At 53.2% G+C, this 27,302-nt stretch overlaps 1 protein-coding gene across 5 annotated transcripts; it reads right to left on the bottom strand.

Moving 5' to 3' along the window:
- Nucleotides 1-706: 706 nt before the first annotated feature.
- On the bottom strand, nucleotides 707-27,302 carry MPP3 (MAGUK p55 scaffold protein 3). 5 transcript variants are annotated; one of them, XM_060645959.3, is made up of 20 exons: nucleotides 26,580-26,982; nucleotides 26,165-26,236; nucleotides 25,677-25,739; nucleotides 25,311-25,429; nucleotides 24,968-25,045; nucleotides 23,277-23,357; nucleotides 22,882-23,019; nucleotides 18,518-18,599; nucleotides 17,276-17,361; nucleotides 15,844-15,918; nucleotides 13,168-13,364; nucleotides 11,079-11,143; nucleotides 9,740-9,760; nucleotides 9,200-9,241; nucleotides 8,716-8,880; nucleotides 8,519-8,599; nucleotides 6,286-6,379; nucleotides 5,987-6,095; nucleotides 4,421-4,543; nucleotides 707-1,627 (listed from the first exon to the last, which is right to left on the bottom strand). In XM_060645959.3, exons 3-20 carry the CDS (start codon nucleotides 25,699-25,701, stop codon nucleotides 1,451-1,453), a joined length of 1,758 nt encoding a protein of 585 aa, XP_060501942.2. In that variant the 5' UTR covers nucleotides 25,702-25,739; nucleotides 26,165-26,236; nucleotides 26,580-26,982; the 3' UTR covers nucleotides 707-1,450. The 5 variants fall into 5 exon arrangements, with proteins under 5 accessions (XP_060501942.2, XP_060501938.2, XP_060501940.2 ...); XM_060645955.3 differs by lacking the exons at nucleotides 26,165-26,236; nucleotides 26,580-26,982 and adding an exon at nucleotides 26,989-27,302 and having other exon boundaries at nucleotides 25,677-25,831; XM_060645957.3 differs by lacking the exons at nucleotides 26,165-26,236; nucleotides 26,580-26,982 and adding an exon at nucleotides 26,989-27,292.

Below are 27,302 nucleotides of genomic sequence, written 5' to 3' on the forward strand. Positions count from 1 at the left end.
ATACGGATTAATGACCATCTCTGGTAGGGAGACTTGAGTTCAAATCCTATGGCTCTGCCATTTCTTTAGAACTATGTGAGCTTGGACATGTTGCTGAAACTTTCTAGGCCTGTTTTCCTCATTCGGATAATGGGGTGATAGGCCCACGTCATAGGCTTGGTGTATGTGTCAAAGTAATGTATATAGCGGCCTTAGCGTAGCTCCTGGCACAAAATCAAGACTTATACACACTGGCTATTAACAAGAAATCAAATTCTCTGAGCAGCTAAGATATATCACAAATCCTGTGACGTTGAGCACTTTTGCTCAAGGACAACCCATTAGGCCCGCACTGCATCTTCATACTTTGATTTTGACAGTCAGGACCGATTTGTCTTTGACAGGGGATATCATTTGGTTTCCCACGACCTAGCATGGCAAAAGCCTCTATAATCTGAAGGTGGGGGCAGGGGAGAAGCAGGGCAATTGTCAGGGACAAGAAGGACAAGTGATGGAACAGAACAGAGCAAAGCCAGGGCTCCATTCTAGGAATCTTGAGGGTATTTAGAAAAGGTACAAGCAGCCTTGTATTCCTCCCGAGTCCCTGAAAACACCACTGTGTCATCCAACAGCCCAGTGATTCATGACGACGGTGAAGTGTGCCTTAGGCTTCAGATAAAGTTTGTGCTCGATATTTAAGAAGGCAGAGAGCCAAGTTTTCCACTGCCAAGCAAACACTATCAGGGAGGGCAAAATCAACACGTTAGTGCTTGATGACAGGGGAGTCTCAGTTGCATGGAACATCTCGGTGGGCAAAACAACTCAATTCCCAACAAAGCTGAATAAATGAAGCGTCACTCTGTTTATAAAGCTTCAACATCTCTGGGGCACCTGGGTGGCTCAGCTGGTTAAGCAGCCGATGTCGGCTCAGGTCATGATCTCACGGTTGGTGGGTTCGAGCCCCGCATCAGGCTCTGTGCTGATGGCTCGGAGCCTGGAGCCTGCTTTGGATTCTGTGTCTCCCTCTCTCTCTGCTCCTCCCCATCTCATGCTCTGTCTCTGTCTCTCAAAAACAAATAAACGTTAAGAAAAAAAATTGTTTAAAGCTTAAACATCTCTGCAAATCGGCACTGCATAAATTCACCCCCGCCTCCCCCAAAAGACAGTGGCCACCTCACTTTGGTGCAAAGAATCAGGGTCAACTTGCCTGTGACACTTTTAATGAATGAAATGTGTTCTTTTGTGATATGCCCCCTCTCAATTCGTGTTTTCCGCTCCGAAGGGGCGCAGCGAAAAACAGCAGACAAAATCCAGTAACAAACAAGACCTCACGCACGTGCTCTTCTTGACAATGGAGTTTATGGAAAATTCTGCTCCTCTCCACACTTGAGGTTGCTTGATGGTTGGCCCGGGGGAGGCCGGACTGGGTGGTGTTCCAGGTCCCCTCCGACCCGGATGTTCTAGGATACAGTTACCTGACCCAACTAACAGGTACCCAGTGAGTGTCCTTGGTCAGCTTCTCTAGGAGCGCTCTGAGCTGGCTGTGTGCGCTCTGGAGGTCCTCCTTCACCAACACAGAGTCCACCAGGTGCCCGTAGTGCTGGTCTATGAAGGCGGCGGAAGCGGCCATCTCCCGCTGCTGTTCATCCTGCAAGGAAAAGAGGCCGTTACGGAGCAACTGGGTGGTTCTCGCTCAAAATAAGACACCTCCAGTCTTCTTCTCGGGCAGTGTTCCAGCCTCTCATTTTCCAGCGATGAGCGGGCGACTGTGGCCCGTGAGTAACCGACGGCGCGCACAAAAACAGGGTGTAGGGGTGACAACCCATCACGGCCCCAGAAATGTCGCCAGGCGGTAGACCTCATCATCGTTCGTTCTCTCGAAATACCTACTACGCATCTGTTCACCTCCAGCCATGGCATGTGCTCTGGGGGGGCGGCCGATTCTCTACCCGTGTGTACATCTATGTCAGTATCACACTTCCTGTTGGAAGAGATTTCCAAAGAAGTGGTACTGTCGTGCTGCACGTCAACTTGGTTGCATAGTTACAGCAAAGCACTACAAACACTACTAACTACAAGCAAAGCAAGCATTTCTGGAATCGACGAAGGGGAGAAAGGAGAATGAGTAACTCTAATGCCTTCTGAAAACTCCTAACTTCAGCACCTAGAACTGAATTCTTCTGGTCATTTCCTCAGACGCAGAGCCAAACACTAGCACAGCAGCTAGAGTTTTTTACGCAAGGGCTGGGATAATCCCGACCAAATGCCCCATTTCCTTTCATCAGACTGCTTTCCTGACACGTAACGGTAAGGGACAGGTAGCCAGTGACCCCTCCTTTGCTCAGCCTGCTCAGGGTTTGCTTCTTCATTCAAAAACACTTGGAATAAGCAGAAGCTCAAGCGGGTAGCTGACTGACAATGAGCTTGATTTGGGCGGGGAAAGGCCAGCGGCAGATCCTACTTTAAGTAACACTGCAAAATGAAAACGGGCCTCTGGCACTCACCCACCTCCCTTTCTATCTCTTTCCAGTCTTTTTTTTTTTTTTTTTTTTGAGTTTTATTTATTTTGAGAGAGAGAGAGAGAGAGAGAGAGAGAGAGCATGAGCAGGGGAGGAGCAGAGAGAAGGGAAGAGAGAATCCGAAGCCTAACGCGGGGCTCAAACTCACAACCTGTGAGATCATGACCTGAGCCTAAATCAGGAGTCAGACACTTAAACCTGACCGAGCCCCCCAGGCGCCCCCACCGCTCTCCAGTCTTGGGCTTACAGAGACTCAGTGCTTTTACAGAGCAGGGCGAGCTGTCCTCCCCCAAAGAGACCCACATTCCAAAATTCTCTCTCCTCCTCTTCTCTCTGTTGCCAATCAGCCCCAGACTCCTATTTTGGTTTAGAAGATATGTTCTAAAGGTCTAGGAAACAGGTTGGCATGCTACCACAAAAACGATAGAGACACGAGAAGGCCGAGGCTCCTTCTTCTCCTTACTTCTTTCTCCCAAGAGGGGAAAAAGTAGATGACACTGGGAGAATCTTTCCTTTTTTTTTTAATTAAAAAAAAAAATTTTTTTTAAGTTTGTTTATTTTTGAGAGAGAGACAGAGCACGAGCAGGGGAGGGGCAGAGAGAGGGGGAGACACAGAATCCAAACGGGCTCCAGGCTCTGAGCTGTCAGCACAGAGCCTGATGGGGAGCCTGAACTCACGAACTGCGAGATCATGAACTGAGCCAAAGTTGGACGCTTAACTGAGTCACCCAGGCACCCTCTTTTTTAAAAAATTTTTTAAAGTTTATTTACTTATTTTGAGAGAAAGAGTGAGCAGGGGAGGGGCAGAGAGAATTCCAAGCAGGCTCCACACAGTTAGTACCTAAATCAGGAGTTGGACGCTTAACCGACTGAGCCACCCAGGCGTCCCCAGGAAAAGCTTTCTAAATCAATACTCTCTCCCACAGGGCTCCTCCCCTACTCAAAAGCACTCTTCAGTAAGCCAGCGCTGTCCCTGGATCTTCAACCCCACCTCCCCATCCACCCCACAGACACACCTCCTGTGCACCTGTCCCCCGCTTCTGGAGTTTCCCTACCTCCAGGCACCCTCGTTGTTCATCTTGGAAGCATTTAGCTCTTTAAGAAATCATAGAAGGAACATTTTTGCCACTAAGTACCTCAATCCTCCTAATATTTGCATCTTGAAGGAACTCAAGTAAATCTCTCATGGAGTAAAACGGATGGCATTTGTTTTACAGCCATAAATCCCCTGAACCCTTTTCCTGGCCTGTAAAGGCGGAACTCAACCACCTGTGGCTTTAGCAAGAAAGTCACAGGGGCACCTGGTGACTCAGTTGGTGAAGCGTTTGACTTCATCTCAGGTCATGATCTCAGAGTTTGTAGGTTTGAGCCCTGTGTCGGGCTCTGTGCTGACAGCTCAGAGCCTGGAGCCTGCTTCAGATTCTGTGTCTCCCTCTCTCTCTGTCCCTTCCCCACTCACACTCTGTCTCTGTTTCTCAAAAATGAATAAACATGAAAAAAAAAATTTTTTTTTAAAGACCGTCACAGTCCTGAACAGCAGACAGGACGGATTCCTGCCGTGCTGTCGTTTGCCCCATGTTGGATTCACTTGCTGGATCCAAGTTGGTATTTTAATTAAAAACTACTTGGGTTTGGCTTGGGAATTGAACAGATTCGTGTGATCAAGTTCTTGACAGATGTCCTTGATTTTCTGGGAGGGTGCTTATGTGAAAGACTGAAGCGTGGGGAGCCCAGGCAAAGTCATTGCTGTCTGAACTGGGAGGAACTTTCAGATGCCCCGTTTTGTGCCTTCTGGTGACGTGACCATCTAAGTCTGGCCAACAGGCAAATGGAAAGACGGTCCTGTCCAGAAGGTACAAGCACCCTTATGCAGCTGGAACAGGCCTTTTTAGGCCTTCAGAAATGATCAACTTTAAACTTACAAGTGGGGCTGCTGTGTCCTCACAAGCTGGGGATGTAGGTGGCGTCCTCCTTTTTTCCTGTATTGCAGGCTTTACAAATATAACATAGGGCTTGAACTCTGAGGTCCTCAGTTGTTGCAGTGCCTGTGAAAGAAAGTTCAAGAATAGTATGCGTTTCGGAAATATGTTATTGTGAAAACGCTTTTCGAATGCTCAGGAATGGTGTGCTTCATCACATAACCTCGGTGGCAAATGTCCTGAGCACACGGTCCTATGACACTGGACTTCAGCTGAGCAGACCAGCTGCTCCTTTTCCCGTCCTCCACTTTGACACTGGACTTGGCTGGGCCCCAAAGGCCCACTTGCTGAGAACGAACGTTCCAAAGCTCCAAGAGTTGCCATTTCTTTAAGCCCTGACCCCACAAGCTCTGATTAACCTTCTTATGCCCTTCTCCACCTGCCCAGTCGTGACAGAAGAGGCAGCAAGATTCAACGTGCTTCTATTTAGTCAAATGTCAATTTGGACTAATCCAAAATATGTGTTATCACACAGGCCTCCTTATGATATTCAAAGAAGAAAAGGTTTGCTAAGCAAATGAGGAGACGAAGAAATCATTTGAAATAAACCCTAAAGACTTTAGAAGATGTTCAATATGCAAATCATCCTGTTCATTAGCACATATGACCTCTAACATTAGGGCATCAATTTGGAAATACTGCTAAATGTACAATCTGTACCCCGGCCCCCAAAATCAAATAAATCACTTTTCAAAGAAAATGCTGAAATCTAGACTTTTAATTTCGATTACCAACCCCCAGTAAGTCCAAATGAGAGAGGGTTTTCCTCCCTAGACGTAATGTGCTTTCTGGAATCTGTTTCAAGCCAACTTCTGTAAAATAAAGCCTTACAGCTTATAGCGTAAGTTGTGTCTATAGAGGAAGAAAAATCCCCAGATTGGGTTCATAGCTTACAAGTTTTTCTCAAAGACAAGGTTAAAAAAGATGGTTAGGTCCCGGTCAAACACACAGCATGCAGCGTGTGAACTGGAAATGTTTTTGAAGCACTTCACGGGGTCAGGTCTCCCTCTCTTTTCCCTTTCAAACTGCTCTCCTGGTCGCCTCCTTCGGTGATTCCCTAAGTCACTGTTTCACTTGTCTGGGGAGGCGGGGGGGGGGGGGGGGGGGGAGGAGGCACTAGGGATGCGGGAGGGGGGCGGTGTCCTGACACCGAGAGCTGAGCCCCAGCCTCCACCTGCGCATGGACATCTAATTCCCGGTCACGTCACGGGTGACCACTCGGTGCCGCCATCTACTCCGTGATTTACTCCACGCAGAGGCTACTGTCCGAGGTCTGCAGGCCCGCAGAGGGTCCACGAGCGCCCTGCAATTAATGCGGCTTCGTGTATAGATGGGCACAGTCGGGGGTACAACAAGGCTTCCGTTAGATTCTCAAAGGGAGACTGAAGGACATGCAGTACTCTGGACTAGAAAACCCTAAAACTGAGGTTCAAATGTTCTGTAAAACGCACAGTCCTCTCGTTTACGTATTCCGTCAACAGAAAATGCCCAGCTGGCCCAGAAACTCACGTCCGGCTCCACGTCCACCAAACACACTTTGTTTCTGGCCATCACGGCCTGAATGGCGTCCAGGCTGGTTCCATAGAGATTTTCCTTATATTCACCATGCTCCAGGAACCTAAAACACCACCAACGGGGATCAGGCCTGTAGTTCCCAAGCTTGTCGGAGTGAGTGTGGAAAGACGGGCGGACTTTGCACCGCAAATTCTCTCCCGCTTCCCCCGTCTCTTCCGAGAGCCCTCCCACGAGGTCAAGTGGACCACTGGACACGCGCAAAGAGCCCCAGCCGCGCCGGCAAGTCCACGTACTTGTTATGATGTAAGTCGGCCTCGAATGCTTGCTTAGAGACGAAGTGATATTCCACGCCCTCCTTCTCGTGGCTCTTTCGGGGCCTGGTGGTATCTTTTAAAGAAAGGAAAAGGGAAACTGGGCAAAGAAATGTCACCTCACGGTGAGAACAGCAGCAAGCCCGTGGCCGCCTTCCTCTCCGGAACCCATCGCTGCTTTGCGGATAAACCATTTGTCTGTGTCCCTGTGGGGCAGGCACAACCTGTGATGTAGGAAAAGGAGGCCTCCCACTTTGCAGGTGAGGACACTGAGGTGCAGGCTGTGGCTTTTATTTATTTATTTATTTATTTATTTATTTAATGTTTATTGATTTTTGAGAGAGAGAGAGAGTGAGCATAAGCGGGGGAGAGGCAGAGAGAGGAGGAGACACAGAATCCAAGCAGGCTCCAGGCTCTGAGCTGTCAGCCCAGAGCCCGACGCGGGGCTCAAACCCACGAACCGCGAGATCATGACCTGAGCTGAAGTCTGACACTCAACCAACTCCGCCACCCAGGCGCCCCAAGGCTGTGGCTTTTAATGAATCACAGAAGGGATCCCTTATCCTAACCTCTGATGTCCAAATTGTTTTTCTTTTTGAGAGCAATGGGGGCCCCAAATAGAGATGACGCTGCTGTATGCTTTTAATTCCTTATTCGGCTAGTTCTCATTTTGCAAGAAAAGGCATGAAGACAGTCCCGTTATGGACTAGATGTGTCTCAGCAAAGCTGGCTCTCACGCTAATAATTTAAAAACACACAGCGTTTCCCCACTGATTTCTCTAGCGGACTTGAGATGCACACTCTGGGGAAAATCCAGTCCTTCACAGAACAAGAGCACACATGAAGTAACACACCGTTTTCCGGAGCATTCCAAAAGAAAAGATGGGATCTTGAGGGACGTTTTCATGCCCTTGAGAACTACCCGGGGATGCTCTGTGCTCCAAATGTGGCATCTCTGTCCAACCTCTGGCAGAGCTGCGGGGTCACTTTTCTGACCATGCCATTCACTTGCTTAAACGCTTTTTATTCACCGCCGATTACACTCTAAAGACCTTAGATGAGCCTCTCCTCCCACATCACCCACACTAACTTCCCCAGTCCCTAACGCTGCTACCCTGGGTTCACACCTCCATCCCCGTGGATGCACAAAGGGAACTATTCCTTTCTTCTCTGCCTGGAAAACTCCTATTTATGCTTCAAAACCCAGGCTAAGAGTCACTGCCTGTCTAAAGTGGGAAGAATCGGGAAGCCCTCCTCGACTCTCTTAGTTCCTAAAAGCACGGGGGAAAGTCACCTACCTGTGGTGTGCCTGGAAGCAGGTAGGCCGGACCATCCATATACCCCTGCCCCGGGGGCTGGATCTGGGGGTCTCCAAAGGACCAGAAGCAGTAGGCCGCAGGCGAGAGGCCTTTTGTGTGGCCTCAGTAAGGACACGACTGGGCAGGCTGCCCGGTTTGAAACTTGGCTCCACTACTCACCAACTGTGTGACGCTGGGCAAGTTACTTAACCTTTCTGAGCCCCATGTCTTCCTCTGCAGGACAGGGTGGTGGTAATCCTTCTCCTCAAGGGTACTGGGAGGGCTGTCCAAGCTACCACACATAAAAGCTCTTGCTACAGGTCCTAGACTCTTCATTCTCCTCTTCCTTATCACATCCGGAACCAGGACCTCCTGCCTACTGGCTCTCAGCATCCACAGCTGCTTCTAGACTCAGGAACTGGCAGGGGCGTTAGCACCTAGGAGGATGCCCAGCCCCTCCGAGGGGCTGGAATCCAGCTCCAAGGGCTCTCTGGCTTCTCTGAACTGCTCTCTTACCCAAGCAGAGGGCAGCGGCCATTGGGGTCGGAGTCATTGTGAAGAGGAAGCTGGAATGCCCCCTGAGGTTTCCACTTTGCCTGCAATGTGCTCTAGACTCACCTCCCACCCCAGGAAGGAACTGGGCAAGTGGACTGGACTGAGAGTGGGCAGAAGTGGTCTTCTGCCTCAAAGGGTCCTAGTGGACCACTGAGAGTGGGTTTCTTATCATGTCTAGGTCTCATGAGCTGCATATAGCAGGCAGTGTGTCCATCGGTCCCTCAGACCCAAAGTAAGGATTAGGATGGATACGGGGAGTCAAGCCCCCATGAAATATCCATGCACGTGCGTGTGCGCACACATACGCACCGCCCCCCGCCCCCCCCCCCCCCCCCCCCGCCATGTGGGCCCTCTTCTCTTACGTGGAACAGCAACACCAAAGTGCTGTGGGTTCTCTGCCACCACCTTCTGCTTCAGCTCATGCAGTCGGGCTCCCAGAGATCCTGGGAAACAAAGGGAAGGTGACCAGGGTCCCTGCTGAGCAACCTCCCCACCCTTCCAGGAGGAAACCAGGGAGGAAATCCTGCATTTGTCCCCGGAAATGCAGGACATCACCTACCAATCAGAACCACCAGGCGGGGCCGCTCACCAGGCTGGTGCTGGTACCTGGTTACCTCCTCATAGGTCAGCAGCTCTGGAGACTCGGCTACTGCGGACACCTTTCCCTCCTGGGGGCTTCCCAGTCTCTCCCTTCGGCCTAGCCGGAAGCTTCTCCGAAGACCAGCTTTGGGGGAAGGGCAAGGGGAACCGCGGCATTAGTCCCAGGATCTCCCGGTAAAGACTTTCTCTCCCTGGCCGGACATTGGAAGGGGGGCTGAGTCCCACCGGCCTGCATCCCTTCCCTCCCAGGGCTCTGCTCCCAGTGTCTGCACCCCAAAACCCGGGCAGGTCAGCGCCTCTTCTGGCTGACAAGAAACTGAAGGGGAATGTGAGCCCCCCAGGCTCAGCTGTTCCTCAAGGATTCCTGGGGATGAGATCACCCTGCCTGGTTTGGGAGCCCACGGCCGGCTGTGCACGGGCAGGGCAGCACCCCCACTACTTACCCACATAGTGCCCTTTGAGGTATCCCTCACAGTCAGACGTCTCTGGGAACCAAACAGAGAAAGGGCGGCCAGTGAGCCATGCTGGACACATACTCTGACCCAAAGGTTCCCGGCCCCTGGGGGGCCAGGCGGAACCCACTGGGATGGTGTCTCAGGGGGGTCAGGAAGAGACGCCATATCCTGGCCCCCCAGGAAAACAAGTTCTTCTGTTTCACTCAGTGCTCCATGCTGAGGCCCCAGACAGCCTTTCCAGGCCCTGGCAGGGGTTTCTGGGCCAGCAAGCCCCTCTGGGCTAGGATCAGTATGCATCAGGAGGGGACATTCACTCGCCCTGTCCACCCCCTGCAGTCTCCTGCCTCCCACCAGCACCGGCAGCCCAGCCCAGCCGGCGGGGGGCCCGTGTGCTAGGCGGGCAGGGAGGAGCTCTGTCCCCAGCAGCTCTTCACACCTCAGGGCACAGGGAGAAGGCAACAAGCCCTTCCAGACATTCTACAAAAAAGGAGTCTCATCCGGGTGCACAGGGGATAGATACCAGCCTACCTTTGTCACAAGGCTGATCATCTGCGGTTTGCACAAAAGACAGATGGAAGAGCGTTAGCGGAGGGGAACCAGGAGGCCCTGAGGCTGACAGGCAGCCGTGGCCTCGTGTGCGGAAGGAGCCCTCCATCTGTCCCCTCTTTCTTTCCTCCGACAAACCTGTGATCCGAGCTGCGGTGCACTATTAAACTGAGACTAGCTCTAATTAGTCTTCCTGTGTGTGTCTCATTAGCGGCCCCAAGCAAGCCAGCTCATCACCGGCGTTAGCAGCCTCAAGGCCAATTTACTCAGCAGTCCTTCTGACTTGAGAGCAAGTCTGGACGAGTGGCCGTGGGCGGTGGCCCGGAGCCAGCAGAGCGGCTCACTCCAGGATGCCTGCCGGCAGCGGGCTGGAACCTGCTCTCTCTTTTCCGGGGCTTGAGACCTGCCTGGGCAAAGGCAGGTGCCAGAGGATGGAGTGGCACCGAGCAGGGCTGCGGGCCAGCTGTCCCCCGGTCACCTGACACCCGTTTGGCCCCCTTGCTTGGTTCCGAGCCCCCCTGAATCCGAAAGTCCATACCACGGGGAAGCTTCCTCTCTATACGTGGCTCTAACCTGGACACTCTGGCCACGGGCCCTCTGAAAACCTGACACCAGCCCCCACTCCATTGTCCCATGTTGGAAAAGAGGATGTCCTGACTCCCCTACCTCACACTGTGATGATTAAAAGGCAAGGTGAGTGTGTTTTCAAGAAGGTAGGTGCTACACAGAGTAAGCTGCCAGATAAAAATACAGGACACTCAGTTAAACCTGAACTTCAGATAAACGACAATTTCTTAGCATAAGTATATCCCAAATATCGCATGGGTTACACTTATATTAAAAACTCATTCATTGTTTATCCGAAATTCAAATTTAACTAGTCATCCTTTATTTTTACTTGCCAAATTTGGGTCACTCACAGCCTTCTCCACTCCTCCACCATCAGTGGCTCTTGAATTGTCAGGGTCAGAAAGCCCCTTGGGAATCTAATGAAGGCTGTGGACACTCTCCCAGACAACACAAACACACAAACACAGACACACACAATTTGCACACAATTTTGGGAGAGATGTTTCACATGTCCCCCAGTATCATCTATGGGCCCCAAATATAGTAGCTTCTCTCCAGGGACTAGCCCCCCTGACCTACCCCATTGCCCCTCCGCATCCTTCTCCCCATCCCCTCCTTCCTCTGGAGGCCTGTGAGCTCAGACAAGACCCATCGTGCCCTCTCCAGTCCAGTGCTTGCTTCTTCGGGGCACAAACCCCCTGAGTCCCAACCCCGGCCCCTCCCTGAAGTGCTTCCCTGCCCATCTACTCACAGGGGGGCTTCCTGAGGCTCTGTGGGCTCGGCAGGGTGCCTGTGGCTCTCCAGTAGCTTAGTCGCCTATAAGAACACAAGGAGATGGGCAGGCCCATGAGCTGGGCCACAAAACCAGTCAGAGGGACTGTAAAACTTCTGTACAACTCAGGGAAACTAAGGCCTGGATTGCACAGGTAGGAACAGCCTGGCACTCCAAGGGCCTCCCAGCTTCACAGTCAGTTTCCATAAAGAGAGACACTTTCACGGGAGCTCAGTGGTTCACAAGGAGGAAGAAACCAAGAGTTTTGCTCTGGGAGAAGCAAGACAGTCCGGCCCAGGACGGTCAAGCGATCAGTCGGTACTTTCCTATGACTGATTCTCAAGGAAAGGAGGTCTTTTCCTCACTCTCCCCTGGCCTCCCCATCTCCAAGAAAGCTAGGAAGCAGCAGAACAACTCCCAGGAGAGGTCAAGGGCAAAAGTGACTCTAATTTAGCAGCCTTTTCCCCCCAAATCAGAGAGCTCAGCCAGGCACGTTGCCCAGTTTGGCCATCAGTGGAGAGACTGTCACCAAGGCCTCATCTCTGATCTGAGAAAACACTCAGGGCTCTTAGAGGTGTCTAGAGTTCCATATTGAAATGCAGCTGAAGACCTCTCCCCCAAAACCTGTGAAACCAAAGACGCATATGGGTCTGAGGTTCCCCTGAGGGAATAGGGCAAAGGTTCGCAAACTTCGCCACCTCAGAATCACCTGGAATTGGGAATTGGGACACAGAGCTCAAGTCTGCCCCTAGAGCTCCTGATGCAGCAGGTCTGGCGCAGGGCCCAGGGGTCTGCATTTCTAACACGCTCCCAGGGGATGGTTCCCAGGGGATGCTGATGTGCCTGGCCGGAGACACACACAGGGGCACCGGAACAGCTGAAGCCTGAAGTCTGTCCCTAGAGCATTCCACACCCCAAAAGATGGAGGAGGGCTACAGGCCTCAGAAGAGGTGACGCGCTCATTACTGCCACACCCTCTGAGGCACGATTTACACTTTTGGAAATCTATCCTAAGGAAATAATTTGAAGCATGAGGAAGAGTCTAACGTGCAGGGTGATTCCTGCAGTCTCGTAGCACTGAAACAGTGCAGACACCTGAAAAGTACAGCCCCAGGGAAGCAGTGAAGTCACCCAGGTATGATCCTTCCCCAGAGACACCTCCCTGCACGCCCCGATGAGGGGCGACCCTCCTACGGTGTGACCTTGCAGAGCACGGGTCCTCCTCCCCAGCACTCGCCACATTTATATAAAGTGTTCGTCTGAACCCTGCGTGACTTTCCTGCTAAACTGTCAGCTCCTCGGGGGCAGAAACCATACTTGCTGCCCATGAGTGAACGGTCTATTTTCTGATGCGATATTATACAGCCATTAAAATCACACAGTAAAGAAGAGGCAATAATGTGGGGAATGCTGACGTCAAAATACTGAGTTATATACACACAAAAAGCATGACTTCTGGGGCGCCTGGGTGGATCAGTCTGTTAAGCGTCCGACTCTTTGATTTCGGCTCAGATCATCATCTCGAGGTTCATGAGATCGAGCCCCGTGTCGGACTCTGCACTGGCAGTGTGGAGCCTGCCTAGGATTCTCTTTCTCTCCCTCTCTCTCTGCCCCTCTCCCACACACTCTCTCGTTCTCTCTCAAAATAAATAAACATTAAAAGAAAAGTAAGACTTCCAATGCTACGTGCATCACTTACATAAAAAGCACAGGAAGGAAATAAATGATGCTGTCTCAATAGGGGCAAGACTTTGGGCAATTTTCTTTTCCTCGCCCTTCCCTTCTGTATTTTTATGTCTTATTTTTCAACTTTCTTTAGGTGTGTGTTATAAAATATACGTTAATTTAGGAACATAGATTTCCATATGTTTATTTAAATCTCCAACAGCCATCACCACTGGTTAGGGCACAGAAGACAAAACACACAAACAACCAGCACTTACCTCAGGAGCAACACCCAGTGCGCCCCTCCGGCCATGGTGGCAGAGATTTGGGGCTCTGCCAGCTACCTGTGCCTCTAGCCACTCCAGAGCGCCCCCCCCCCCCTTACAACATACCCCAGACCCACCTTTCCTGGAACTGCTTGGAGGGGATGAGACCGGCCCGGAGGTTGGTGTCCCCTACTCGCTTGGCCTGCCACCACGTGGGATCATCCTGGCTCACCACCTCCAGGACCTGCCTGCGCTGGAAAGGCAGGCCTGCCTCCTGGCAGGGAATGGCCCGGTCCTCCCGAGGGTTGTAGTGGAAAAGAGCCCGCATGAACACCTGAAGAGGGCGTGATCACAGACAGGTCTAGGCTGCATCGAGGGCCAAATGACAACTATCGCCCACGGTCAGGACAAGCAAGGAGCCTCGAGAGCAGAAAGCTACTCAGAAACACGCTGCACGTATTTTCCTATCGTTCTTCAGCCATTTTGAATCTTATAGTCAGGAAACCCATCAAGGTTCAGAAAATTAATAGATGGGCTCTATATCTGAATTTCTCGTTCCAAAACTAAATATTTCCTTATTTACCGGATCTGCTGTCCTTATAATAACCTCTTAGCATAGACAAAGCGGCGATTAGTCCTGGGAACAAAAAGTAAAGGCAAGCACGATTTTAACTAAAATGTTATTTTTGATATGCTAACTGCCCCTGATGAAGTCAGCAGCCATCTGCTAAATAAGTAATCTAGATGTTTTGGTAAGAACCCAAATACTAACAAAACTACTGTTACTGACTCCTCACCATCCCCTTTCAGTGGGTAATTGACATCCACATTTTTTACAGCTCAGTCCTGCCTCCTCTGTCACATACTGGGCCAACCCCCAACTCTCCCCTTTACCCTGAAGTCACCCTCTAGAGAAGATGATGGGAAAACAATAGCATTTTGTCACACTTCCCTGTTCTATAACTTAGTGGATAGATTTATTTTATTTCTATTTCCAGACCATTAAGGCCCAGTTACATTAACAGCAAACAGGAAAAAAAAAAAAAAAAAAAAAAAGCCAGGGGGCTTCCTTAAACAGATCCAAGTCATATTCCTTTATGCACCAGTCAGAAAAGATCTAGTTAGACAACAGTAAGAACTTTCTGGCCAGATATTGCAAGGACAGACACCCTCAACCAGCCACAGATGTCATCAAGGTCCCAGGTACCCGTAAGAGAGTATAATCTTAAATGCCCAGCCCAGATCAAGCTTCTGGATCAAGAATATTTAGGAAGGATGGGCTAAGGCACAGGCTACCCATTTTATCCTCCAGGAAAACCAAGTTTTCTCCCTGTATCGAGTTAGAACCTGCAAAAGCTGCTTACGGAGATCACATCAGCATGTCCAAGAAAGAACCACCTTCCATCAGATAAGAGTCTACATTAGGTAAGCCCTGGGATTTAATCAAGTGTGCAAATAAGAAACAGTCGCGGAAAGACTATGTGTTCATTTGCTGTGAAACACGGACATCAAAGACGTTGTCCATTACTGATCCCCATTCACCAAAATGTTTATTGACAGCTACTCTGTGCCAAGTGTTGTAATGTCCCTTCTTTCATGCACTTAGTGCTGGGAGGCAGGAGCTGGGAATCACCTTTCTTGAAAAATTGGCATGCTTCCTTCCACCTACTAATGAAAAGTATGTTGTGCATTTCATCTCCTTTCTGCCTTGGCTGCCAGGAAGACCAGATCCAAATTTATTTGAAATCAGAGCAACGCCCTCTTTTCCGCTCTACCCACCACCTCAGCTTGGGTCATAATAATCTCTCACCGAGGCTTTTACAACAGCCTCCCCACCAGGTCTCCTTGCCCCCAGTCTCTACCCACTCTAGCCTCCCCCACGGAGCTGCCTGGGAGCTCCCGCATCACCCGGGGCCTTACCATTCCAGTGCGCGCCAGGCAGACTTCCAGCAGCCAGCCCCGGCATCTCTTTGTCCAAGGGCTTTCTCTGGCCACTGCTCTACTCTAATCCAGCCAGCAGGGATTGCTGGGAATTAATTCCCGGGTGCAGCCTGGTGTGAGTTGGTGCCCTGATCTCCCAGCTGCCCTGGTGCCCAGATCTCCCAGCTGCCCTGGCTCTTGGGTGGGAAGACGGAGGGCGTGTGTCTATAGGGCAGCCCTGAGTTTGTCCCAGCAGGATTACACCCACAGTGGGAACTTCCTCCTCTCCACACCCTTGAGCCTCCGTATAACGCAGACCCCTCTGCCTGAACCTCCCTCCTCCTCATATTCACCGGGGAAGTCCTACCAGTCCTCACCTTCCTCCAGCCCCACTTCTAACACCCTTGCTACATGACACCTTCCAGGGCACCTGTAACTCTGCTCGGGATCCTTCTGAAGCACCAATCGTCTAGCAGTGAAACACTTGGTCCCCTGCTCCCCCCCCACCCCCGCCCCTTCTGAACTAGGAATCCTCAGAGCTACTAACTGTCCCTGTCTCCAGCACCTGGCAGAGCGCCCAGCACAGAGGAGGTGCCCAAAAAAGGGTGCCTCACGGAAGAATTAAACAAATGGCAGTTACTTAATTGGTCCCGAATCCAGCACATTTGGTACCTTCTCTTCGTGGCCCTGATTTTCTATTTCAATTAAAATAACCTTGTCTTTTATTAGTAAGCTACGTCAAATCCTGTTTAGAAAGAGACAGGTACAAATACATGAATCACACTGTGACTGAATCACAGTTCTCCACTGAGCGTGCGGTCCAAGGACCAGACACGTGATCTCTTCCGGAATGACTGCTTCAAAGCCCTCCCCCACTTCCAACCCCGCCATACCTTGCTGTCCTTTAACCGGCCCTCCTCCTGGGTGGCTGGGATGATTTTCAGGGTAATGGATCCCTGGGACTGCGCCTGAAAGGGGAGAGGGCGAAGCTTACCACCTCCTACGTCCAAACCTCCGTGAGTTCGAGTCTTACTGTCCAGATCTGGAAACTCGCGTTCAGAAGGAAGTCAGACTCGCCACCACCCCTGTGGCCCACTGTCCCGTGGTGGCACCCAGTTGGATTAACTACAGGAAAACTCAAAACCAAGTACCATTTGCATTTTCCTGGGACAAAGGAACAAAGGAGCACCAAGGACAGCGCATGCAATGAATTCCACTTTCCCATCTCTCCTGACCTCCCGTGCCCCAAAGGGCTGACCTCTCATGCCTCAAAGGGCCGCCCTTCTTTCTATTCTCTCAGGTTATTTTAATAACCAAGCGCAGTTTCCTTTCCCTCCCTTGCTTCCATTTTCCCCACACGGGTTCTCCAATCTCAAGCCACTCCTCCTACCTTTCCAGGGGTTCCCCTTCCCTCTACCCGACACAGACTCTGCACCCCCACGTGGGGGCCCACGAGGCAGAATGCTGGCAGCCCACGAGAGCACGTCTCGCCCAACGGCCCCCCCGGGCCCAGCACCACCCTAGAACACAAGGAGGCCCGTGCCCAGAACCAGGTAAAGGGCAGTGGCGGCAGGAACACCAAAGGACCCTGCCCGCTCCCTACAGTGGGGCCTCCTCTCTTCGGATCTTCCCATTTCTGCCCCTTCCCGAACCATCAGAAGTTAGAAAAGAGGGTCATGTTCGGGGAGGATGCCTTAGGGTAAAGAAGACAAAACTGTGATTGGGGCTTTTTACAACTGCAGCTTGACTTGAACTTCCAGTATGGGCTCTGGAGGTAGTTTGCGTCCCAGCACGTAACACCCTCTAGAATCCCCTTACAGATGGGAAGTGCTGTAGCCTTTCCCAGATGTTTGCATCCTAATCATAACCGCACACTGGATGAGAAACCACCCCTGCTCCGACTTTACAGGAAAGTGAAACGCAAAGTGAACTAATGACCTGCCCGAGGCGGCACAGCTAGAAAGTTAGTGCAGGCAGGATTCAAACCCAGGACCGGCTGACCCCAAAGCCCTTGCTCTTGGTCCTCCCTGTGCTGCAGCTTCTTGTTCCACATTCCTCAGCCCTTCGGAAGAGGGGGCCCTTTTGAGGGGATCTCCCAGAATGGTCCTCGGGAAAGGGACAGGGGGAGGGGGAGGGCTGTGCTGAAGAGACGGGTCTGAGAGGCAGGAGGCCCGGAAGCGCCATTCTTCCTGTTCCCCCACCCCCACCCCCGCCCCTGGGCACGCTGCAAGGCCACTTTGCCTGCAGCCTCCAAAGATCCCCCCCCAACTCCCTGCCCACCCCCCCACCCCCCCCCCCCGCCCCCAGAATGCGTGCAGCACAGACCAGAATCTGGCTGATCTCGTCCGGGCGCTTATGCAGGACTGTGATCCCGTTCACTTCTCGGAGCTCATCTCCAACGTGGACCAGACCTAAGAGACACAGGGGCTGCCCCTCAGCACAGGAAGGGGCCTCAGCCCCAGGGCCCCACTGGCGCCCACCCGAGGAACCCGCCGCACGCACGGCAGACCCAAGGTGTAAAGGCAGCGGGTGGGCCCGGGACTGGCTGAGCCCTACTGCGCGGGATCCCTCACTCGGCACCGCGGCCTCAAAACCACCCAGGGAAATCCCCAGTTTACAAGGGTGCAGCTGAGACCCAGAAAAATAACGCAGCTTGCCCAAGGCCGCTCTGCCAAGAAATAAAGGAGCCTGTGTTCGAACACATTTATTTTGACACAGAAGGCCTGTGTTCCCTCACTTATAACCTTTGCTTCTTTAAAAACATTAACTCTTCACCTTCCCGGATTAACAGACACACTCTAAGAATGTCTTTCTCCAGTCTTAACAAGAAAAACCGAAGGGCCCCGGGAAAGATGGCGTTACGTCAAGGGTGTTACACACACCTGTCCACTGGCCTCTGCGAATGACAAGAGTCTCTACACACTGGGCCCTCTTTGCTAATCAAAATGAGGCCGGCAGCAATGGCAGCCAGAAGGCAGGCAGGAGTGCAGAATCTTGGGCCCGCCCTCGACCTGCTGAATCAGAATTGCATTTTAACAAGATGCTCGGGAGGGTGGGGGGGCTTCTGTGCTTGTTAATGTTTGAGAAATCACTGGACTTCACAACAGCGATCCCCAGACTTCTGGGGTAACACCTCTCTACACCAGAAGGTTTGCCTCCCAACGGAGTAGCTCTTTCACACAAGTGATTCTCAACCTGTTTCCCACCCAAACAAATCTGGGGCGTGAACACCCTTCCCTCTGTAATAGTGACAACCGGGGTGGTGGGGAAGGGTGTCCCGGCTCCTCAGTTAGAAATTACCCGTCAAGCCCATGCTGTGGGCTGAGCTACCATAGCCCTCGGCTAGGCCATGGGGCAAGAGCCCGAAGTTCTCCAGGCCCAAGGTATTTTCAGACGATCAAAATTTCTACCAGGCTTGGGAAGAAGAGAAATCCAGCCATACTTCCCGAAAGCAAAGCACATCCCAAACAGGGGCCAGAGTGGAGGAAAGGAGACTTGTGGGCCAAAGGGAGAAGGCTGGGGCACGCTGGCCATCACCTCGGCCAGGCCAGCACTGACGCCACTCACCGCTCCGGTCTGCTGCGCCCCCTCGCATGATCCGGGCCACCACAACAGCCCCTGAGTGCTCATCCCGCCGGATGGTGGCACCCTGCATCAGAGACAGAGCAGGCAGGATCCTAAGAGGCAGCCCCAAACCTCACACCCCAACTCTCTGGACCCAACAGAGTGTCCCCATCTCTCCTTTTGTCACCCCAGAGGGCAGATCAATGGGGCTCTTTCCAGTGCTGAGGACATCATAAAACCGGCATCTCACATCAACACAGCACAGCAATTCACACCTTACAAAGCACAATAACACTGGGGCGCCTGGGTGGCTCAGTCGGTTAAGCGTCGGACTTCGGCTCAGGTCATGATCTCACAGTTCGTGGGTTCGAGCCCCGCCTCGGGCTCTGCGCTGCCAATCACAGGGTACTGGGCCTTCTGTGGTTGCCGAGGGGAACCAGTTATGCACCAGCCAGAGCTTCAGGACCAGGACTTGGCCCGTGGACCACAGCAGAGATGATGTCTAGGGTGAGAGGCGCTAACAAGCCCTCAGTTTCGTGCACCGTGCAGGCGGGACTGTGGCAGGCAGGGCAGTGTCAGGTGAAGGGCTGGAGTTGGATGACCCTGGATTTGAATCCTCTCTGCCATTCACTGAAAGCATGCAGCCTTAGCAAGGAAGCTCCTTATCTTCTCTGAGTCGGTTTCCTCTAGGGTGTGGGATAGCACTTAACTCCGGGGGTTAGTACAAGGGTTCCATCAGGTAATGCAGGCAAGCCACGTAGCATACAGTAAGCACTCAATAAACGTTAACCTTTTATTGGCTGTTCCTGCAAACGCACTGGCACACCCATTCACACACTTCATTCACGCCGCCTATTTGAAGTCCATGGGACAGATACTGCCAGAAACCATCAGCCAAGAACCCCACGGCTTCTTGCTCCCTAGACCTTCAAACTTTCTAGCATCTCTGTCCATCCTTTCCTTCTTTCCCCCCTCTCAGAGGAGGGGCGCCTTCCATCTGGGCTGGTCCTTCTGTTCCCTCCCTTTCTCTGCCGCAGTCTCAATGCCCCATCTCTGCTGGCTCCTTCTCCTGGCTCCAAAAATATCACATCCCCTTCATCAATAAAAAGCCTGCCCCCATCCCCCCATCCAGCAGCCACCGGTCTCTTCCTTTGGAGCAAATATCTTTTTTTTTTTTTAATTTTTAAATGTTTATTTATTTATTGAGAGAGAGAGAGAGAGAGAGAGAGAGAATCCCAAGCAGGCTCTGTGCTGTAAGTGCAGAGCCCAACACAGGGCTCGAACTCACAAACTGTGAGATCACGATCTAAGCCCAAACCAAGAGTTGGATGCTTCACAGACGGAGCCCCCCAGGCACTCCTGGAGCAAGCTTCTTAAAGAAGCAGTCGCATCTGCTCTCTCCACTTCCTGCCCCCCCGCAAGTCCCACCGGCTGCCAGCTCCCACGTTCCATCTTCTCTCCTCTCTCTCCCATCTGACTTTGGTGCCCGCTCTCCCTTCGGGATCTTCTCTTAGCCTGGGCCCTGGTGATACCCCTCTCTCCTGGGTCTTCCCGGTGACAACTTGTCCTCCTCAATCTGTCTTTCAAATGGTGATTAAAAGGCCAGGATCTAGCCCTGGCCCCCTTCTTGCTTCACTGTCTACTCTCTACCCAAGCGGTCTCGACCTCTCAGGTGTGATTTTCACCTGTCCGGGATGCTGGCAGCTGCCCACTCTGTATCTCTGAACAAATAATCCTTCCACTTCCTGGATGCCTCCACTTTTGAATTCAATGGGACCTAAGCTCCCTATTCCTTCCCTTGAATGATGGCCCCAGTGCCCACCCGGCCATCCCAACTGGATACCTGGGCACTATCCCAGGGATCCCCCCCAGACTCCTGCCCAAAGCAGTGCAGCCACAAAGTGACATTAATTTTTTTCTGAAATACTTCTTGGCTTTCTCTTCCCCGTTCCCACAGGCCTAAGTCAAGCCCTCTTTCTGAACCTCCACCTATCTGGTCCCCACCTTCAAATCAGTCCTCTGCTTCTGGCCTCCTCCTCCAGGCCACTTTCTATCTGGCGACCAAGATGATCTTTCTTTTTTTTTTTTTTATTTAAAAAAATAATTTTTTTTAATGTTTATTTATTTTTGAGAGAGAGACAGAGTGTGAGTGGGGGAGGGGCAGAGAGAGAGGGAGACACAGAATCCGAAGCAGGCTCATGCTCTGAGCTGCCGGCGCAGAGCCCAATGCGAGGCTCGAACTCACAAACCGTGAGATCATGACCTGAGCCGAAGTCAGACGCTCAATCGACTGTGCCACCCAGGCGCCCCTGGGATGATCTTTCTAAGCTGCAAATCTGACCATGTTATTTCTTACCTAAAACCTTACAATAGCTCCCCACTGCTTTTAGGATCAAGCTATGACACGCTGCAGGGACAAACAGCATCTCCCTCCGATCCGGCCCCACCTCTGTCTCTCCTAACCACAACTTAGCATTCTACGTCCACACTGGGAAGCCCAGAGCTCCCTGAATATGACAGAGCAGGCAATTAGCTAGATATAAGCAGGGAACAAGTGCTTTCTGACTGATAAAATAGCGGAGACCAAGTTCCAAACAGCCAGGACAGACCCTAGGGGATACGCCCGAGTTCCTCCCTCTGATCACTTCCCTACAGTAACCGATGGCTTCATTGTAATGCATTTACATTGTGGTTTTTAACCCCTTGCCCCCGCCCTCCCCCATTGTTGCCCTGACAGGTCAGACAAGGACCATATGGGGCTAAAAACTCCCCCTCCCAACTGACAGGAGGAGTCCCTTGGATGCCTGGCTGCAGGCTTGGTCAGGAACCGCCCTATCTCTGACCCATAACCTATCCAAACAGAAAAATGAAAAGACAACCCTGACCCACAGTGCAGCTGTCACTTCTGGGCCTGCCAGCTCTCCAACGGTGGAGAGTGTACTTTCACTTAAACTGCTATGAAACCCTTGCTTGCGGGGCGCGTGGGTGGCTCAGTCAGTTAAGCATCTGACTTCGGTTCAGGTCATGATCTCACGGTTCATGGGTTCGAGCTCCGCGTTGGGCTCGGTGCTGACAGCTCAGAGCCTAGAGCCTGCTTTGGATTCCGTGTGTGTGTCTCTCTCTTTCGGCCCCTCCCCTGCTCTTTCTCCTGCCTCCCCCTCTCTCTCAAAAAAATATATTAATAAACATTTTAAATAAATAAAAATAGACTAAAATAAACCCTTGCTTGCTTTAGAGTTTGGTTCTAAATTCTTTCTTGGCCAAACTCAGGAACCAAGGCCGGAGAACAGGACTGCCCGTTGACAAATACACCATGCTGTTTCCCTCACCGTGATTTTGCTCAGGTAACTCTAATGTGCAAAGGGCCCTTCCTCTCCCTTTTCCTTCTGGGAAACTTGTTCCCTCTCTTGGAATTCAGCCCTGGCATCACCTCCTCCGGGACCACCCCCCCACCCCGCCCCGTCACTCTCCTGTGACCTCCCAGAGGGCAAGGACTAAGTCTTGGTCGTCTCTGAACCTCCGGTGCCCAACACAGTGCCTGGCACATGATATGCTCACTGCATCAGTGGATGCCTGCCCCATTTTGCAGGTGGGGAAACAGAGGAGCACTCCTCTTCTGTTTGCAGAAGTGGTTTAGCTGGGGGTCCTTGGTGAGAGTGGAATGGGGGTCCCTGGAATGCCAGCTGCAGTAATTATCCGGGGCAAACACTCAATTCTCTGGACTTCCTCCACTTCCCTCCATCTAATAAACACCCCTGTCCCTTTGCTCGGTAAATCGGTGCTGAACTAGGACCAGAATGATGACAATGTGTCAGCTGGGGAGAAGAATGGCTGCTGCCCCGTGCTTCCTCAGTATTCAGAGCAGGATTTGGCCAACTTTTTCTGTAAAGGGCCAAATGCAAATATCTTGGGCTTTGCAGGCCACACCATCTCCGTGGTAACCACTCAGCACCGCTGTCACGGGGAGAGGCGGCCACAGACAATGCGGAAGTGAAAGGGCATGGCCGTGTGCCAGTAAAACTTTATTTACAAAAACTGGCAGTGGGCTGGGTGCGGCCTTCGGACTATAGTTTGCCAACCTCTGATTCGGAGCAGGATGATCAGGGTGGCCCTGGACAGCTGCGAAGGTTATTTACTGCACAAAGGAGCTCGGCCACAGTTGAATGAGGCTGTATACACCCACAGAAAGAGGTACCCTGTACACAGTGGTGCCACGGGGACTTGTAGCAGCCGTGATGAAGCTGCCGTCACTCACTCCAAAGACTTCTGGGCTTGGGCGGGGGGGGGTCTCTTCCCAGTTTTCTGGGTGGGTGAGGGACGGGTACAGCGACAGGGTGGGGGGGTGGGGAGAGGTGAATGTCACATACCAGGGGCTCCTTGTTCTTCACCAGGCGGACAATCTTCACTGATTCTTCATCAAAATCCTCGTCAATATTCTCGGGCAGAGGGGGAAGAACAGGGTCGAAGTTCTTTTGGGCAACCGTATCGTGCACCACGAGCATGGCCTGTCAGGAAAGCGAGAGAAATGAAGGGCTCCAGCCCCGAAGCTCAAAGGGGCCCGGGAGGGGGGCCCTGACTGGGCAATGATTTGGAGGTCCCCGATCTCAGGCCAGAGAGACCACCGCCCCCCAGACACCGGCACTGAGGACCCCTCCGCTCAGAATTCTCCTTCCTTCCTCAGCCTCCTGGCCGAGCGCTCCCTCCTGCCCCCATCCCAGGAGATGCACGCTGCGGGGGCAGGCAGGGACTGTGGCGTGACTACCTTGAGGTGGGGGGTGGACAGCAGCTGAAGCAGCTCCCTCTCGTCGCTGTGCACGGAGGCGGCCTGCAACTCTTCTATCACCTGTAGAGAAGGACCAACACAGAACGCGCCTGCCGGAAGTCGCCCAGGGAAAGACGCCGCTCCCTGAGCTTCAGACCCAAGGGCCCTCGAGGGAACCGTGACAGCACCCAGGAGTTCACTGGCCCCTCAGCCACCCCAGGACGGTCGCTCCCAGGGAAATCACAGCAGGGATCAGAAGCACCTCGGTAGCTCCGTAAGGTATTCCTAACGGGAGCTAACTTCTTAGGCCCTTCCTACAAGCTCTTCTGCTTTATGTGGAGCTCCTCGCCCAACTGGCACAGTGAACTGAACACAGAAGGTGCTGTTGTTTCGCCGTTTGACAGGCAAGGATCAAGTAAGAGAGATGAAATATCTTGCACGAGGTCAAAAAGCCAGGAGTTGAACCTGGGCTTAGCTGGCCCTATTATCTGTGTCCTCACCACTATGCTATTTTATAGATGAAGCAGCTGGGGCTCCGAGAGGTTGACTGACTTGTTGAAGGCCACAGAGCTAGTAGGAGAGGCAGTGCTGACAACCTAACGTGCTCTCAGTCACATCACAGGAGCGAGGGAAGGTCGGCACCCACAGGCTGCAGCCGGGCCTCGCCAGGCCGTCTCCTGAGGTTAGGTGAGTTTATTCAGGAGCTGGTCTTGGCAACCAACTGGGACGGCTTTTCCCAAGCCATGCAACACAGAGGACAGGTCTAGAAGAAATTAGGAAGCATTCCTTTTTTTTTTTTTTTTTAATTTTTGTTAATGTTTATTTATTCTTAAGAGAGCGACAGAGCGTGAGCTGGGGAAGGGCAGAGAGAGACAGAGGGCAACAGAGAATCTGGAGCAGGCTCCAGGCTCTGAGCTGTCAGCACAGAGCCTGATGTGGGGCTCGAACTCATGAACCGAGAGATCATGACCTGAGCCGAAGTCAGATGCTTAACTGACTGAGCCACCTAGGCACCCCTAGAAGCATTCCTGTAAAAAACAAGAACGCTGGGGCGCCTGGAGGGCTCAGTCGGCTAAGTGTCTGGCTCTTGGTTTTGGCTCAGGTCATGATCTCGCAGTTTGTGGGTTTGAGCCCCGCTGGTAACACAGAAACTGCTTGGGACCCTCTTGTCTCCCTCCCTCTCTCCCCCTCCCCTGCTCACCTTCTCTCTCCCTGCCTCTCTAAACAAACAAACAAACAAACAACAAATAAATAAATAACAAGAACCCCGAACCAGTAAGCAGGGACGCACTGCAAGTCTTTGGATCCTAGGGCTTTACATGGGGCCTCCCGAAAGCACAGAACAAGGTGATTGTTTGACCTTCATATCGCCAGTCCTCAACAATGTGAGAACTGCTGATCTGATCCCAATGCTCTCATTTCACAGCTGGGGGAAGAGGCTTTCTCGGGAACACACGGTAAGTGGGCGTCATCGTGTCCCCGTGTCCCCTGGCCTCGTGCAAGGCTCACAGGTTCTTTCCTGCCTGTTAGGAGGCCCAAGGAGGAGCAAGAAGAGAAGGGAAGGAGATGCCTCTTCACCTCTGGGCTCCGAGCCCCTCGGTCCCCTAGACTACACGATGGTGACAGGCAACGTGAAAGAGCCCTATGGGGTAGGGAGCAGGGCTAACACCGTAAGGAAAAACCTGGCTTACATCCTCAGCAAGGGCCACAGCGCTGTGCAGAACTGGGGTTGGACTTTGCCTCTCGTAATAGCGCAGCTTCTCGTGAATCTGCAAAGACAGCCGATTTCAGGCTGGGGCCTCCCCAAGTCAGCTGCCCCGGTGTGCCCCGGATACCACACAGCCTGCCCATGACTGTGGGGCTGCACGGGGCTGCACCCGTGGGGTCACCGGTGGGGCAGCAGGAGAGAAAGCCATTCACAGTGGGCTAATGAAGACCTTCCTGGGGGAGGGAAAAGGTTGAGATGAAGTGCATGGGCCCTGGCTAGGAAAACCTCTAGAAACCCTCACGAAATGGGATGGAATGAGGCTTTACCTTCATTAAGTAACTGAGGCTTTTTTCACTGAACACATCCCTCAAGAAGCCCATCTCTTCCTTGTGGTTGGAGTCAGGTCTGAGCTGAGAAGTCAACAGTGCCAGGGTTTCGTGCAAACCTGAGGAGAGTGAAAGAAACACAAAGTAAAGCCAATGCAATGGGTACTTCCTGGGGACCCAAGGGGACCCGAAGTGGACCCTGCCATATGGACATGTTCTCTCCCCAGGCTCTGGTTCCCAGGGTTCGCAGGTAAAGCCGCTCCCGTGAGCCAGGGCTGGGTCCACCTGCTTTCTGTCCAGCTTCGGGCTGCTGAGCAGGCTCTTGTCCTTCAGGGCTATGGCAGCCCAGCCAGGGGTCACACTTACCGGAATCCTCAGACAACACTGGCATGTCTGTGCTGGTCAGCTCCTGAGCTCCGCCTGGGGATCCTGGGAGAAGGAAGGTAAGCGCTGTAGCTCCGTCAAGCATGTTCATTCAACAAACAGTGATTACACGTCTGCTGTGTCTGTCCGTGATCAATCTGGGGACAGAGGGGTTGGGAACAAGTAACTGCTCCCTTTTGTCAGAGAGCAAAGGAAGACTAAGATTTGTTAGTACCCCCTATGTGCCAAGCATTATGCTGGGTGGTTTCACATGACATTTTTCTTACTCTGCACAAAGCTCTGAGAAATGGATACTAATATCTCCGTTTTAAGCTGATGACGCCTATCAAGAAACAGGCTTGGAGGAGTTCAGCAGCTTGCGGGTCAGAATCCATGCTCTGGTGGCCCTTCCAGGCTGCTCTCAAAGGTACAAAGTGGCCTCTGCCCGACAGTGGGTGCTCTCCTCTGCAGCATCCCCTGTGCCCTGTTACCTTCTAAGAGGTCGTGGTCCGGTCCCTTGGCCTTCACAAGTCCCTCGTTCACCTCCAAGTCCCTTGTCACACCTTCAACAAGTACCTGGCTGGGCCTACGAGCTCCCTCCTTCCCCACCACCCCCAAGTCCCAAACTGAAGGGAGCCTCCCCCAGAATGGAGTGTTAGAGAGGAGCTGGAGAAACAGGAGTCGGGTTTCTACTCCGCAGGACTGGGGAGCCCTAGTTCAGGAGCCACCCCCCCCCCCCAACGTGCTCTGCAGCACGTGGACCTCAAAAAGTCCTCCTTCAGAAGGGGACAAGGAGAGTAATGATTCATTCATTCCGCAAACATGGAGCACCGGTGACACCAAGATGCCAAAGAATGATCCTGGGCTCTCCAGCCACCGCGCCCCCCCACCTCCATCCAGACTCACCCTCCGGTTCCTTCTAGCCGTGCCCCCCCTCCCCCCCCCCCACTCCCCGAGGCGGCCAGCCACGCACTCCAGCTCGCTTTCGGAAGGAACCTGTGGGACGAACAAGGAGCGCGGCTGGCCGAAGGAGAGGCGAGCCCCAGGGGCCGCTCGGGGGCGGTCGGGAGAATGCCGAGCGGCGGGAAAGGAGCGCGGCGCACCGCCGGGGGGGGGGGGGGGGTGGCGAGCGCGGGGAGTGGGCTGGGGGCCGAGGGGCGGGGACGCGGCGCCCCCTCCCCCAGGCGGGGAGCTCGGGGGGCCGCGAGGCAGCAGCGCGCACGAGGGGCGGGGCTCGGCCCAGCCTCCCCGCCCCCCGCCGCGCCCCTCCCGCCGCCGCCCCGCTCCCGGGTCCGTTCTCCGCCGGGGTTCCTACCTGGGCGCGCCGGGATCTCCGCTCCACCGCCGGGAGCCGCGCGGGTGCCCGGAGCCTCGGCCGCGGCTGGCTCCGCCTCCCCGGCCCCTCCCTGCCGCGGCCGCGCGGGGCGGGGGTGGCGGAGCCGGAGCGGGCGGGGCGCGGGAGGAGGCGGGGGAAGGGGGCGCGGGAGGGGGCGGGGGGAGGAGCGCGGGGAGCCTGGGCGCCCGGCCCCGCCGGTCCTCTGCGGACCCGGGCTCCGCTCTCGGGCCTCGTATACCCCCACCGGGTGCCCACCCACCGAGCCCCGAGGAGCCCGCGCCTGTGTCCTTCTA

Source organism: Panthera onca, chromosome E1 (genome assembly GCF_046562875.1).
Source record: "Panthera onca isolate mPanOnc1 chromosome E1, mPanOnc1 haplotype 2, whole genome shotgun sequence".
Classification (NCBI taxonomy): Eukaryota; Metazoa; Chordata; class Mammalia; order Carnivora; family Felidae; genus Panthera; species Panthera onca.